Here is a 16,103-nt window from a genome sequence, read left to right on the forward strand (position 1 = left end):
AGTCTGAGCAGTGACTCACTCTTGTAGCCAACTCCTCCAGTTCTGCTGTGGGGACACGAGGTGTTCCCAAACCAGTCGAGTTACAGTCTCCCCAGCATGTCCTCTGTTTGCTTCAGAGTCTCCCACAGGAAACACCACGTCACCCAGGAGGCATCCCAAACGACCGCGCTCATCAGCCTTTCTCTGAGAGAGATCAGTCAGTAATCATCCACTTTGTTCATATAAATCAGAAAATGTGAACCATTAAACAAAGAAGCACCGGAGATGCAACCATGTTCACTATGGATGAAGAGAAGATTTTCTACATCACGTGACTCAACAAGAGACATGAAAGCCGCTCTCAGAAGGGTCCTGCTGCAATCTTCTTATCTGTGTTTGACTCAGAATATCCTGATTCCTTTCCAGGAGCTTCAGTCATCATGAGGCCGAGCGATGCTATCACAGCGCAGGCAGATACACATCGGACCGGCACTGTCACGCCTTTTTTAAGAAGACAGTACATTTCTGAGTCGTCCTCCACCGATAAGACTTCTCACGGCACCAACAACAGCCAAGAAACCGTAGGCAACAGTTCCACCACAGGCACATGGCAACACTACAGGCAACACAGGAAACATGGCAACAGCCCACATGTGTGCTGTAAACTGCAAACCAGGAGCGCTGCATTCGTCTGCTTTGATAGTTTTTATCTTTCATCTTTGTTTTTTGCTTTTTTGCCTTTGAAGCTGATACGATTTTCACTTCTTTCTGCAGCAGACGACTGTTTATAGGGGCCACCTCCATCATCAGCTACACTTCCATCTTCTTCTTTTCCAGCTCCATCACAGTAATCCTTGAAACTTGGTTTGGATTCAGATGGATTTCTCTCCTCAGCTCTGCTTCTCCGTCTTTGACCTGTTTCTGGTTGTATCTGCCTCTGTGACAGAAAAGACTTTTCTGTCCTTTTTGGGACTCTCAAGAACAAATCTTCACACTCGGTGATCACTCCATCACCATCATCGACCGAGTTAAAATCAATAGTATTCTGTTTGTCATCTGCACACTGTTGTTACAGCTGAAGGCCTGTTTGACATCACTGTGTTGGTGGCTCTCTCCTATTATTACCTACACAGAGTGTTGTCTCTGTTTAATATAATGCTGATGCACATGCCAAACTAAAGAGATGGACGCCACAGCATCACTAAATCAGAACAGTAACTAACACAGACAGGAAAGCTGAAGGCAGACGGTCCGATGATGGGAAAAGACTGGACGGTGAAATGAGGCATTTTAATGTTAAACCCACACAGCAGCAGGGGTGGATCCACAGTTAGGCAACAGAGGTGATGCAGAAGTTATAGAATAGAACATGTAAAACAAAACAGTTGGCGAGCTCCACACAGAAGTAAAGAAAATATATATGTATATGTATTACATTATATAGTAGCAAACAGAGGGGAATACACAGTCTAGAGCGAGTGGAGAGAAAAGTGCTTCGAAGCAGTGCAAAGGGTCTTGGTCTGCGTATAGAGTCCATGTGTGAGTGTACTGAGTGATGAGTCAGACCACGGCTCAGATTGGTGAGGGGGCGTAGGAGTTAACAGTCCGAACGCCCCAGGGGAAGAGGTCTGGAGGTGTGGGACGGGGTGGTGGGGAGGGGGGTAAGGGGTCATCTGTGATGGCCCTGGTTTACCTGAGACAGGAACTTGTTCTTCATGTTAATAACTGGCCTTCTGGTGTGGATGGACCATCTCTTGGCATACCTTCTTCAGGTCATATGATGGTGTTTGTCTCTGCCCTCTGAAGACCCTCAAGTTTTTTTCAGGCCAATCAAATCCTCAGGAAGCCAGAGAAGCGCCAGAGTGTCCAAATCACAGGATCGGTTTTAAATGGCGAAGCAGCAAGACACACCCTCACTGAGTAACTGTTTCAACTTGAATGGACTTCAAATTATGCACCAGTTTTTAAATTGTCTTGATAGACCAAGTAAAACCAGAGTTTCCCTCAGTACTGTGTCCATGCTTGCTAAAGTAAGGAAAGGCTGAAAAAACAAGACTTTTTAAAGAGAAGATGCTTCTGAGCAAAAACATGACACACTCTTCCTATTGGCTGAAAAATGCAGCAAACCAAAAAATGATATGGCAACACCTGGCCTTTGGTTGCTTAGTAATAGAGGAAAGTTGTGTGTGTGATGCCAAATGCAAGCACAGATACTCATAGCGAGCTGTGAGATGTGAGAGATAAGCAGAGTGCAGCATAGTTGTTCTGTGTCACCATCATCACATCATTATAAGTGAACTAGGCCGACTTCACAGATGTCATTGCTATATGTTCATTTACATCCAGAGCTGGACGTTCCAGTGTAGAAATCCCACAGTCAGAACACGGATGCATCAGGAAGCCTGCACATTAAACTTTATTGTGACTCCTGTGAGAACAGCTACACTCATCGTGCTATTGGAGTTGAAAGAATGACACAGAATCAGAATCAGGACTTTATTTATCCCCAAGGGGCAATTAACATACAACGAACCAGCATAGCGTTGACGATAAGGACAATAAGAACAGGCAATAAGAGTGAGATACCAAATACAAAGAATATACAGTATATACAGTTTTAAAATTACACAGTTTAAAATTAAAGTGAGCGGCACGAGACCAAAGAAGCAGTTAATCCTACACCTGGTCCTGTTCAGCCAGACTTCTTGTTTCCTTGAATCTCTCAGAGGACGATTTAATGGGACCACAAAGTTAAAATGGACCAGGTGAACCACAGCGACCCTCTAATGTACTTTAAAGTCTGCACAGGTTTCCCTGGATCTAAGACGGTCGTTGGACGTTATTGTACAATAAGGTTATTCTTCTCGTTAACACGTCTTTCCTCATCCTGCCTCTGTCTCGCTCCATCTGTCTGTCTCTCTGTTGGGAATCACAACCATGTAGCATCAAATTGAAAACATCCATTAGCGTGGAGCCACATCAGAGTGGAGGGATCGGTGGATGGAGGGGTGGAGGGCACATGTGCCGTTGTTTGGAAAGGTATCTCATGTCAGCAGACGATGATTTATTTAGCAGAGAAGAAGTAGAAGAAGAAGAAGAAGAGGAGGGATGAAATTATTTGCGTGTGAAAGAGCGGCGATGGAAATCAGCGGAGAGGAAGAAGAAAAAGAAGAAGATAAGGAGATAAGGAGACAGGATGAGGTGATTGTTGGGGAAAGGATAGAATTACACAGTTTGGGATTATCTGCACTCAGCCTCACCTGGTTTACAGGTGAGAGACAGGTGAGGCACCAGGTGAGTCAGGAGACAAACCTCTTGTGCAGGAATTCAACTATGCGGTGTTCCTCAGCAGAGATACGTTCAGCACAGGTTACTGTAACTTATCAATAACAAGTATTGATTAGAACACCATTGAACTACCTGAAAGCGCCAAACCTCCTGATTTGAAAGGTTTTTTCGGCACCATACAGGAGGAAAGACCTCAGGCTGCAAAATTTCATGTTTCCTGCCTGTCTCCATCAATCATCATCTGATTATTGAGCCATAAAGTCTGCAAAGATGTTCAGGCAGCTGCTTTTCAGCATCTCGGTCCAACTGATGACAGTGACAGAGCAAACATGGCTGCTGGCGGGTGCAGATATTTGGTTTATTCAGGGTTAGGGGCAGAGAGGAGAAGTATCACCCAGAGTGTGTGTGTGTGTGTGTGTGTGTGTGTGTGTGTGTGTGTGTGTGTGTGTGTGTGTGTGTGAGCATTTGGATGAGTAATGTCAGACTCGGCACCTTCACATAAATATATCACAGGTGAGGATGATGAAGATCATGGCCGAGTGTCTGCTTGAAGAAGATCCCGCCTGTGGAAACATTGTTTGCTCACCTGGTGCTTAAGGTGCAGAAAATCCTCTTATATTTATATCTTTACATTTTAACGTTCAACTCTCTTTGATGTGAAAATCATCATCGTCATCCTACTGGAGAATAGTTTTAACCTCTGTGTACAGCATTGTGATGTGAGTGTTTTCTTTTAGGTTGTTGGACAGAAACAGAGTTTTGATATCTCAGTTTCAGATTTGTTATGGAGTAATGTGCAGGATTGTACTGTGAGTGTGTGCCAGGATCAGACTGGGTGGCTCCGCCGCCTGCCAGCCTCTGAACATAATCATCCACTGATGGATGTTAGCGTACACTGAAGGCAGGTAACGAGTGAGCTGAGGAATGAGCGATCGTAATGGATCGTAGTGAAAGAGAGGAAGACGAGGCGGTCGAAGAGCGTCTGCGAGGACATGAAGGTTCACCCTGAGGACAGCTCAGTGAGTCCTGTCCCGACATGCTCTTGTCAAAACAACATTTATTACTCAGACCGAAACCCGCAGATGTCCAAACAGCAGCGCTTTGATCCTGTGCTGCAGGGTGCTCACTATGAGGCTCGGAGCCCACAAGGGGTCCTTCTGACAGTGGTCTCAGTGATGACTTCACATGCATGTTGCTGAATGAAGCTGGATTCACTAAAGGCCGCCTTCACCTGTGCACTAGGCTTACCTGTGACTCGGGAACACCTGTGGCAGTTTTAGATGTTAATTCGTCATCCTGTTAAACTCTAAATAAGCTCTGAGATCACTCAGAGAAAGAAAGTCCCACTAACATTCAATATTAATATTCCTTAAAACATCTGCGAGCCTGAATTAGTGTGAACTGTACTGAGGACGAGCCGGCAGGCAGGTGTGAGTCGCTGTGTGACAGACTCTGAAGGTTTCTACTGCCATGTAAAGTCCCTGCAGCACCACAGCTGATTCACTCTGCCCTGTTTTATTTTATAGTTAGCACAGTCTCACACTAAAGCCATGGGAAACATTTTTATCTGTTTTTGGGGTCATATTTTAAACTAAACCACATTTGTCCAAACCTAACGAGGACTTTAGAAAGGGTAAAAAACAAAGCAGCATCATTTCCCCATCAGACTCAAACTACAGTCACTGTGTGAGTGGCAAACCTTGGACACGAGTGAGCAGAAATCATGAACTTCTTCAGATTGTGAAATGAGGGGCTGGTGCGTCTAACATTCACACACATTGATGGACCCGCTCTACCACCTGAGCTGCAGCCACACTATCAAAGAACCAGCAAAGAATACATCAAATGTTGACACTGTGATGAGATCTATTTTTTATACCGATAGATACTTTATTGATTCACAGGGGAAACCTAATAACTGATGATGTGTACTTATAACTGATGATGTGTACTTATAGTCGATGTTGTGTGTTGCTGATTGAGAGCCTGCTCATTTAACCCCTGTCAGATCTTAAAGGGCCATCCCACCAGTTTGTTTCATACTGTTAAAGACATGAGTGTGGGTTTGACTTCAGAAAGAATCAAGAAACAGCAGAGTGTGAAGATCAGCTGCTTTAATGTGTCACTTCAACAGGTTCAGATCTCCTCAGTCAAACGTTGTTTGTTCTTCCAGGTTCAGGAAAAGGCAGTGGCTTTAACAGATAGAATAAATACTCCAAGTGCATCCAGGTCATTATGATTTCTGATTGCAGAGTGTTTAAATGTCTCTCACGTGAAAAACCTCAAGTGAAAGTCTTTTCAGACTTTTTAGTTCTACTTTATTTATGGATATACGTATGTTTGGATCCAGCTCTGCTTTCAGTCACATCTCAGGGTCTTCCTCGGCACACAGAGACACTTATAGTTCAGTTTTGATCTTTGACGTCGCCCCTTTGTTGCAGCCCTCTGTTTTCAGATGCTCACAGAAATTTGTTCCAGTGAAACTAATAAAATGTTCTTAAAAATATGAAACATGATTAAATGAGTTTTGAAATAAAGGAAATCCAGTCCAACAAACAGTGCGACGTGTGCGCTGGTTATTCAGTAATGAATCTCAGTCTGCTGATGGAGCCAAATGTTCTCATTCTGACGTGATGACTTCCTGTGCTCACTGCCAACTCCTCAGTTTAATTCTGTGACTCTATATCTTACATAGATGAGATGGGATCTATATAGGTGATACAATCTATGACTATCTCTGTGACATCAATGTGATGTCATATGATATTTAATGATACTTACAGATACAGAGTGTAAAAACCCAGCAGTAAACCAAGTGTTCAGAGCAGTGAGCTTAGCTTTAGACTGTTAGGCTCCGTTATTTGAAACTTTGGCCAAAGTTGATATGAAGACTATCCATCGAAATACGAACGTGTGTTTTGTGGTGAAAACATAAAACCTTCAGCTCAAATATGCTGTACAGTTTGTTGTGCCTTGACTAGATTTTGGAGATTACCAAGTAATCAGCGTGTCAGCCTGTTTCAGGAAATATCAGAAAGTTGAAAGATAATAAATAATATACACAGTATTTTAATGATTTATGCTGTTTTTCTTTTGTGAGAAGCACCTAGAGGGTGAGCTCCAGGAACACCAGCCCAGTAACAGGATACTGGTTGCAAATATTCCCATTTGCCTGAGTGCTGTATTCGGAGTTCCTCCCCTGAACGTCTCCAGAGGTGATTCTCTGACGTCCGACGTGAAAAAGATCATTGTTTGATAAATGAATTTTTCCAGAAAGTCTCTCAGGGACCAAAACCTGGATTCAGACTGATCCTCTTGGTACCTGAATGGTCCAGTGATACTAGCAGTCATAGGAAGTTTGCCTCTAGTTAGTGGGATGTTGCCATCTCTGTTGGCAGCAGCAGTACCTGCAGTAGTAGCGGCAGTGGTAACAGTGATGGATGTATTGCTCCCTCAGTAGTCGTCGTAGCGGTACGTGTTGGGGTACGAGTAGCGGTAGTCATAGCCGTCAGCCCGTTCGGTTTTGGTCTGAAGAGGCTCAGGCTGGAAAGATAGAGACTTGATGACTCCACCCGACTCCTCTGTCACCTTCACCTCGGTGGAGTACGAGGATGAGGAGGGGTCGTCTAGTAAGGAGGAGCAGCCAGGAAGGCCAGCAGGTTTGGAGGGAGTGCAGGGCTGGTAAGAGGGCAGGCCGACAGAGGGTTTGGGACACGACTGGTAAGGAGGGAGGGCAGCAGGAGGCTTCGGACACGGTTGATAGGAGACCTGAGGAGGAACACAGGAGGTGATAATGTGACAACGACATTATTTACAGGTGAAACAGATATTCAAGCTTCTATGTCAGCCAGTTGTTTTCAGTTTACAGTGAAATACACAAGGTCAACCATGTGCAGGTCCAACTACAATACACGTATCTCATACCTGACTGTTACGCATGTCTCCTGCAGGCTCTACAAGTTGAGACAAACCTCAGGATTTGAGGGTTACTCACCTTGGTTGTCGTTGTGATGATAGTCTGCAGTGCTGCTGGTGAACCCGGGTTGTTGCTGGCATAACGGCAAGGGTACTCGGTGCTGTAGTAATGGTGGTTGTCGCTGTAGGGGGCAGAGTTCTTCAGCAGTTCTTTCCATCCAGAAGGGGTCTTTGTCTGGGGGTCAAAGGAGGTGGAGGAGGAGGAGAGAGGAGCTGACGATGGAGACGAGGACGACGAGGAACCCAGGACCGGGGCCACTCTGCACAGAAACCAGAATCTGGTTTAAACCTGTGAAACTTTACATGTCATTTATGGTGCATTTTATTATTTTTACACTACCAGAAACTGTTTTGAGGAATATCTGAAGCTAACCTAGGGTCGCAAAGGTCAGAGGTCACAGGATATGAAGGTGAGGTCAGGTATCCTTGGAAGTCATATCCGGGCCTGCTCATATAAAGCCTGGGATTGGCTGGTTTCTGAAGTGTTGGTGTGCTCTCTCCCAGTGCATTGTGGGGGTTGTAGTAGGGTTCTGGGCTTTGGAATGCTGGGTAGTGCTGAGGGAAGTTTGGTTCAATGAAGGAAATCCTATCCGTTGGTTCAACGCAGGAGAGGAGCGCAGGGCCAAGAGCCTAAAGGGAAAAGGGAAACAGTAAGTAAACAGCAGAGATGTGAACAAACAGTCGTTATTGTTTGTGGCTTATTGGTAGCAACCTGTGTTTCAATGAGTCGTCTCTTTGGTGTGAATGGAGGTGAGTTGACTCGTCTCTTTACTGAACTCCTTCTGGCTTCAGTCTCTGATTTGGACTCTGGTCTGGGATGATCATGAACACCTTTTGCCTGGAGGACAATAATAGTAACATCAAATTCACAAAAATGTCATTTAGATAAATAGATACATAAATAAAAACACAGAATTTGATTTGTACCCTAATTTTGACAGCTGTAGTTTAAACCTGTTTAAAACTGTACCGAATAAAATATGATGAAAATCATCGTTTCATGATAAACAGAACAAAATTGACACATCAAAACTTAAATCTTTTTAAAGATGCAGCAATACATTTCAATAAGGTTGCAACAAAAGTTGTGCAATAAACACCTGATGGACCAGCAACTATAGATAATTCAACAGTTCAAACCGAACATTGTTAGCGTTAGCGTGATCCTAGCCTTAATCCAAAGATTGATTTTTATCATTCTCAATCATCCAGGTAAGGAAATCCCAGAAAACATTAAACATTTCTCTCACTGAAAATGCAGATAAACACAATTAACGTTGTGATTCTATCATCAGTGTTTCATCATTTGACAAAAGATTTTGGAGAATCTGAAAAAACTTGTAGACACGAAAAGGCTGCAGTGTTCAGAGGGTTGACGAAGACCCGATGAAGCCCTTTGATAACTGCTTTATTCAAATATGTTGCAGTTAGTTTTAAACCAAACACAAAATGAGCAAATATTTCTTATTAGATATCATTTAAATATTTATTCATGTTTAAATATTTTAAATACAATTTTTTTTCACTGACATAGTGTTACAGCTAGAAAACCAGTTGTGCTGATAATCAAATTGGGGCGATCGTGGCTCAAGAGTTGGCAGTTTGTCTTGCAATCGGAAGGTTGCCGGTTCGAGCCCCGGCTTGGACAGTCTTGGTTGTTGTGTCCCTGGGCAAGACACTTCACCTACTGGTGAGGGGCTGATGGTGTGATATGGCAGCCTCACCTCTGTCAGTCTGTCCCAGGGCAGCTGTGGCTACAACTGTAGCTGCCTCCACCAGTGTGTGAATGTGAGAGTGAATGAATAGTGGAATTGTAAAGCGCTTTGGGTGCCTAGAAAAGCACTATATAAATGCAATCCATTATTATTATTAATCAACCTGGAAGAAGATGGCTTTTCCATCGACTCTCCAGAAGTTGGTGACAGGGTAACCACTGTGACCACGGCATGGGAGCAGCTCCAGAGCAGCATTACAATTGGGACAAAGCTTCTCTGAAACACACAAGAAAAATAAACTGGTCAGGTGAATGTGAACACAGGTGAGGAAGTATTGAGAAGGCTTTGGTCCAGGCTCTTCTTACTCTGCTGCTTCTGCCGGGCTTTGTCACAGATGGCAGGTCGAAGCTGAAGTCTGGATCCGTCAGGCAGTGTGCAGCCTCGAGAACAAACCACCACACCTAAACACGATTTCTTCAAGATCTGACAGTTGTGGTTGTTGGTGTTTCTCATTGCCCAGCCAGACAGATGTCTCTGAGCATTCTTATCTTCAGCTGCAAAACAAAATCCACCAAACAGTGACTTTTAGACCACTGAGCAATTATATTTCCCTATTTAATCATTTCATGGTTCTTATGGTGTATATTTTAAAATGTATTCAACCAACTCCAACATCCCATTGGTTACCCACAGCCAATCAAGACAGAAACAGTTTTAGTGAAGGTTACAAATGATCTTCTTATGGCCTCTGACAGTGGACTCATCTCTGTGCTTGTCCTGCTAGACCTCAGTGCAGCGTTCGATACTGTTGACCATAATATCCTATTAGAGCGATTAGAACATGCTGCAGGTATTACAGGTACTGTACTGCAGTGGTTTGTATCATATCTATCTAATAGACTCCAGTTTGTGCATGTAAATGGAGAGTCCTCTTCACACACTGAGGTTAATTATGGAGTTCCACAGGGTTCAGTGCTAGGACCAATTCTGTTTACATTATACATGCTTCCCTTAGGCAGCATCATTAGAAGACATAGCATACATTTACACTGCTATGCAGATGACACCCAGCTCTATCTGTCCATGAAGCCAGATAACACACACCAATGAGTTAAACTGCAGGAATGTCTTTAAGACATAAAGACCTGGATGGCCGCTAACTTTCTGCTTCTTAATTCAGATCAAACTGAGGTCATTGTACTCGGCCCTGAAAAGCTTAGAAATATGGTATCTAAGCAGATTCTTACTCTGGATGGCATTACCTTGGCCTCCAGTAACACTGTGAGGAACCTTGGAGTCATTTTTGACCAGGACATGTCCTTCAACGCACATATTAAACAAATATGTAAGACTGCTTTCTTCCATTTGTGCAACATCTCTAAAATTAGAAATATCCTGTCTCAGAGTGACGCTGAAAAACTAGTTCATGCATTTATTACTTCCAGGCTGGACGACTGTAATTCATTATTATCAGGAAGTCCTAAAAACTCACTGAAAAGTCTTCAGTTAATCCAAAATGCTGCAGCAAGAGTCCTGACAGGGACTAGAAAGAGAGAGCAGATTTTTCCTGTATTGGCTTCCCTTCATTGACTCCCCGCTAAATCCTCACATTTTTAACATCCTGTTAAAAGGGAGTTTTTCCTTCCCATTGTCGCCAAAGTGCATGCGGTGTTCAACTCCAGGCCTCGAGGGCCGGTGTCCTGCAGGTTTCAGATCTCACCCTGGGTCAACACACCTGAATCACATGATTAGGCCTCTGGAGAACTTCGAGACATGTTGAGGAGGTCATCTAGCCATTTAAATCAGCTGTGTTGGATCAAGGACACATCTAAAACCTGCAGGACAGTTGGACACCCCTGCTGTGGGTCTCTACTCTACAACATAAAAATCATGAATTTGGGACTATATTGGTAAAAAAAAATTAACTAAACTGAACTAAAATGCTTTTTATTTACTTGTTGCCATGGTAAGTCGTGACTTTCTTTCTCTGGTCAGACATGCACTTAACTCAGCTGACTGAACAAACTCCTATTATTATGTTTTGAGTAATTACCCAAACACTGCAGCATGTTTATGACATTTTAAAACAATTTCACAATAATAACTCGTACATATATATTTTGACATGTAATCATGCTCCCTAAAAGAAAATGACTGAGAAGATCAAATAAAGTTTAAAAATCATTAAAGCTGAGTGGGAATCAACCTACAGGCTCATAAATCTTCACGTCATGTCTTTTATGTTTGGACAGAATTTAAAAAAACAAAAATTAAAGTTTCTCACCGCTGTAAATGTACCGGACGTAACCGTCTGTCCACTCCTGGAACGGGTCAAACTGCTTCGTGTCCTGCAGACAGACGAACACACACACGGGTAAGACTTTGAAGCTCTGACTCAGTGCGCTTTATGTATTTATTGTTGCTGACATAATAATAATATGATATAATAATGAAAATAAAGACGAAATTATGAGTCAAAGGTCGCTACACAGGAATAGATTACTGCAGTGATCGATCAGCTGATGACGGTGTGACGCACCGATGCCCTCACACTGAAACAGACCTTGGCTGGTCTGCAGCCTTAAAGTACGCAGCCTCAAAGGCCGCGTACTCAAAGACCGCTGAGGCCGGAAGTGTGAGGCTTGTGAAATGGGACCGTCCAGCCTCCTTCGCGCTGCCCAGGTTGCCTAGCAACCATGATAGCTGGAAACGTGTGGTTGACAGAAATGAAGGAGAACATATTTTGTTCGTTTGTTTGTTTCTACATGAGCTTTGTATGATTTAATAAGTATCTGAGGCTGAGACCACAGGACTGTAAAACATGATTGTTGGGCTTCATTTCTGTACTGAACAGTCATTTAAGATTAGCTAGTAAATAACAATTAGCTGATGTTATTCATGAGACTAAAGTCAGTGTAAATATGAGATGGCCGATATTATAGTTATTATACTAATCATTATTAGTTATTACAGCAGTTTGAACTCTCAAATCAAATCACTTCTATTGTCACATCACATGTGCAGGTACACTGGTGCAGCACATGTGAGTGAACTCTGTGTCAAACACTGAGCTTCAGTAAAGATTCAAGTTGCAGCTATTCATATGTCCTATCACCTTAAATCTTCACTCAAAGACATTCAAGTATCTGTGACAGTGTATATATAGATGTGTTATATATAAGAGACAAATGTTGTTCCTTCAGTATGTTGCAATAATTACTAAATTTGGCTCAATGCTTACATATATGTGTAAAAAGCAAATGTACGAGCTGTGATAACTGTGTCTGATAGAATGAAGAGTAGACTGATATATGAAATATTCCTTTATTGGGTGAGAAAATCAGACCACGTCATAACTGCTTTAAGTCACACAGAATAGATATCAGAGCCTTAAACAGGCTGACTTCTGCTAAATGGGTCAAACTGTGCAGAAAGTCTACAAACACATAACATCCTTATAGAATATGACGTAACACATCCTGATCGGACACAGCCCTGAACGCTGTGTGAAATGTACGGTGGCCCCGAGAAAACACACGTGCTTACTGATGTTGGTAAATCTTTGTCTGATTCCGACAAATGTGAATAGATGTGTGAGCGTTATCAGTAAAGCGTGAAAAGTTTATCTTTAACAAAGAAAAACGCCACACTCAATCATTCAGTCACTTTGTGTCGACGGTCAGGAAACAGAAAAAACACTGAAAACGACCTTAAATACATGAAAACATTCAGTTACATCATTTCACTCAGTCCAAGAAGGAACCGCACATTTTAAACTCGTTTTATTTCCACGTTACACTGGAGACACGTCTCGGCTCATCGCCGCGGTGGGAACACGTCGGTGCCCACGCGGCTAATAGAGCAGACCTCGCATCACAGGACAGAAGCCAGCTCCAGTCTGACCAGCACCAACTTGCTGCTTATTATTGTCCTCACTGAGAGGGTTTCTTCAACAAAGTCTTCAGGGAACAGCGACTTCACACCACGGCCCGTTCCACGGAGTACCACTCGTGTTCAGTTTGAAACAGCGGCCGGTTTATATCTCCAGAGTCCAGTCTTAGGACGTCCAGTCAGAGACGTCAGAGGATCATAGTGGACCAAACCCAGGAGACCAGAGACGAGAGCCCGGTACACGAACCAGCCCATGACACTTTAAGCGGAGGAGCCCAGATTAAAAACGGCTGGTTCAGTGCGATCGTGGAAAATCCTCCGCACATATTTTCACGCAGCTCTAGAAAAAGCGATTCATTTAATCACTTTGAGTTAAATGTAGATGACGAGTGTAAAGTCAACGGTTTATTTATTGAAATAATTAATGATTATTTATGTCTATTTATATCTATTAATGCCTCACACAAAGCACCGCAGCAGTTTCCTAATGTTGCAAATCTGCTCAGCGTTTGGCGATAAAACGCTTCTTGATTCTGATTCGTACAAACAAAAAAAATCATTTGACCCGAGTTGTGAAATGTAATCTCATTACTTAAAATTATTTGGGCGTAAATATTTCTGGAGCAAGTTTTGGATTTCTTGTCAGGCAGTGAATTAACAAACAACCAAACCCCGTTTCCACGTGACCCGAAACCATTCGGCAAACATTCTGACCCATGTCCGCGTGCAGGATCATGACACGGAGCGTGGACAGTCGGCTGGGAGTCAGGCTGTGAAGCCAGATAAAGTCTAGTCCCGGCCGTGGCCCTCAGCGGCCTCTGAACCACACTATTTATCCTGCATCAGCTCCATGATTTAAATTTAATCCGAAAAATCAGCTCTGAGTGTAAAAGCTGTGTAATGACAGAGCAGGGTCCGGATCGATCACAGATATCGATCAGCGTGGGAGCTGTGCGCGATGGGAGATGTGTGTTTGGTTTCACTGGAAACAAAAATATACAAACCAGTTTTTTCTGTTTGAGCAACAACAGAGCGGAGAGCCGAGTCAGCGCGGGTCACACGAACCTTCACTAACCTTCAAACAACCTCCAGAAAACCAGAAAAACAGAGTCAAAGAGCGGAGAGCGAGTAAGCGCGGGTCACACGGCGGCTTCACGTAACCTTCAAATAACCTCCACAAAACCTCTGACTCTGCACCGGTCTGTGGGAATGTGGGAAACGGTCACGCGTGACACATTCTCCTGATTCAAACCACTGAACTGAAGTAATAATACAAATATTATTTATTATCAATAATAATTATTGATTATTATTAATGAAAATGTGTTTGTGAAGGCTCGTCTGTGTGGATCTGCGCATGTCATGAAAAAAAATAAAAAATAAAAACGTGTCTAAAAAACACCTGCAGGAGAAACATGATTTTATTCAACGGAAATTTTCCACATTCATTACATTAAAAAGAACTGAAATATAATCTGTTCTGTTCTTAAATGTGGGATTTTTCAGTCCGCTCACACACACACACACACACACACACACACACACACACACACACACACACACACACACACACACACACAGACACACACACACTACAAATAAATGTCTTTATTTTTTATTAAATCCTCTGAACAGTTTGTTTAAATAAAGTTTTATAGAATAAGATACTGGAGAACGTGTTTAATGATGTGAAAGTGACCGATTATCGATAACTGATCAATAATCCAATCAAACTTTCAAAGACTCGACCTGTGAATGTAAATAAAAACAGATCGATGGTTTGATTATTGATCAAACACGTTCATGTGTTCCATGCAAGGGAGAAAAATCCAGAAACTACAAACAAACATTTCCTTGATGCAGAACAGCTGATTTCAATATTGTGTTTTTATTTTGTAACCTTTTAAACTTTGACCTCTGCCCTCCTCTAATTCCTCATACACGACTGAGTGTTTGTAATGTCAGTTACTGCATTATATATTCATTACAGATTATCGATAATTACGTGCATCAGGAATGGACGTGGTTTCGCGCTGGGATGTGTCAAAATCACACGCTGGACCATCTCACAAAATCAAAAATAAATAAAATAAGAAACATTTATTTAGTTGCTCACTTTGATTTCTGTAGACTTATAAATTCAAATAATGTTATAATATAATAAGCAGTGAGTACGCTCTTATTAATGAACGAATTCCTTTTTATTGTGACACATATATGTGTGTAAATATTCTGCATGAACAAGTTATTTTTTCCAGATATTTGTTTAGTTTTTAAAAGCTTATTTTTAAACGTGGATATTTGGTTTGTCACTTTGTGTTCGCTCACCCTCACACTCTCAGACCTGTTGCTCTTTCACATTTTTATTTATTTATTTTTTCGTTTTATTTTCTCGAAAGCAAAAAATCGAACTTAATTCAAACACTTTTTTTTCAATTTAATTTGAGCTCCAGATGTGACCGACAATTCTCCAGAGGTGGCCTGTAATTCTAAAACAAACTCGGATTATTTCTATGCAAATTAAAAAATCTGACTTTAATTTTATTTTCGTGTTTTGTTTTTTCTGTTTGTTTCTTCTTGCCGCGTTTGTGCTCGGAGCAGATCAAACGGTGATCACTGATGTACAAACGTCTCTGGCCCTGACTCCCTTCTTCTCCAGACTCCGTTTATTTTCTGTCTAATTTAAGCTTCCTTCTTATTTCCTCTCAATCTTTTTTATTGATTACATTTAAAATCAATAAAGGATGACTGGGATCACGTGGTACCTGTGGCAGCTTGGGGTCATTGATGTCCCACGTTAACTTCATCCCGACGGAACACACGCAGTCCGCCTCCTCGCGCTCCTCGGCACGGGACATCCTCCTGCCGCTGGCGGGCCTGATCCTGTCCTCTTCGGCTCTCCGGTGGTTCTTTCGAAATCAAAGAATTAGAATCTGAGCCAAATTAAAAGTTTTCAAACCTCTTTTCAAACCGGAAGTCCGCAGGTGAAATAAAACATTCAAAATGATCCGCGCGACTCCGGACAGCGCGTGCAGCTCTGTAGAGGACTCAGGTAGAAGTGAGAGGACAGGTGAGAGAGTCACGAGCCTGCGGAGGGAAGAGGGAGCGGGAGGGGGTGTATACAGGTGAGAGAGGACGAAAAACTAAAAATACAAACGAGACAAAAACAAGTGTGCAGCCTCGTGACGATCACCAATAATCAATCAATGAACAACAGCCACATTAATAGCTGTTTATTATTCTTATTAATTATTT

General features: G+C 42.5%; 1 protein-coding gene across 1 annotated transcript; it reads right to left on the bottom strand.

Annotated features, from left to right (window-relative positions):
- Positions 1–5,366: 5,366 nt before the first annotated feature.
- gcm2 (GCM transcription factor 2) lies at positions 5,367–16,099 on the bottom strand. Its single transcript, XM_085172767.1, has 8 exons — positions 15,614–16,099; positions 11,242–11,305; positions 9,323–9,511; positions 9,121–9,233; positions 7,955–8,080; positions 7,616–7,872; positions 7,262–7,502; positions 5,367–7,035 (listed from the first exon to the last, which is right to left on the bottom strand). Exons 1-8 carry the CDS (start codon positions 15,704–15,706, stop codon positions 6,721–6,723), a joined length of 1,398 nt encoding a protein of 465 aa, XP_085028893.1. The 5' UTR covers positions 15,707–16,099; the 3' UTR covers positions 5,367–6,720.
- Positions 16,100–16,103: the final 4 nt, after the last annotated feature.

Source organism: Neolamprologus multifasciatus, chromosome 9, assembly GCF_963576455.1.
Source record: "Neolamprologus multifasciatus chromosome 9, fNeoMul1.2, whole genome shotgun sequence".
In the NCBI taxonomy this organism is placed as follows: Eukaryota; Metazoa; Chordata; class Actinopteri; order Cichliformes; family Cichlidae; genus Neolamprologus; species Neolamprologus multifasciatus.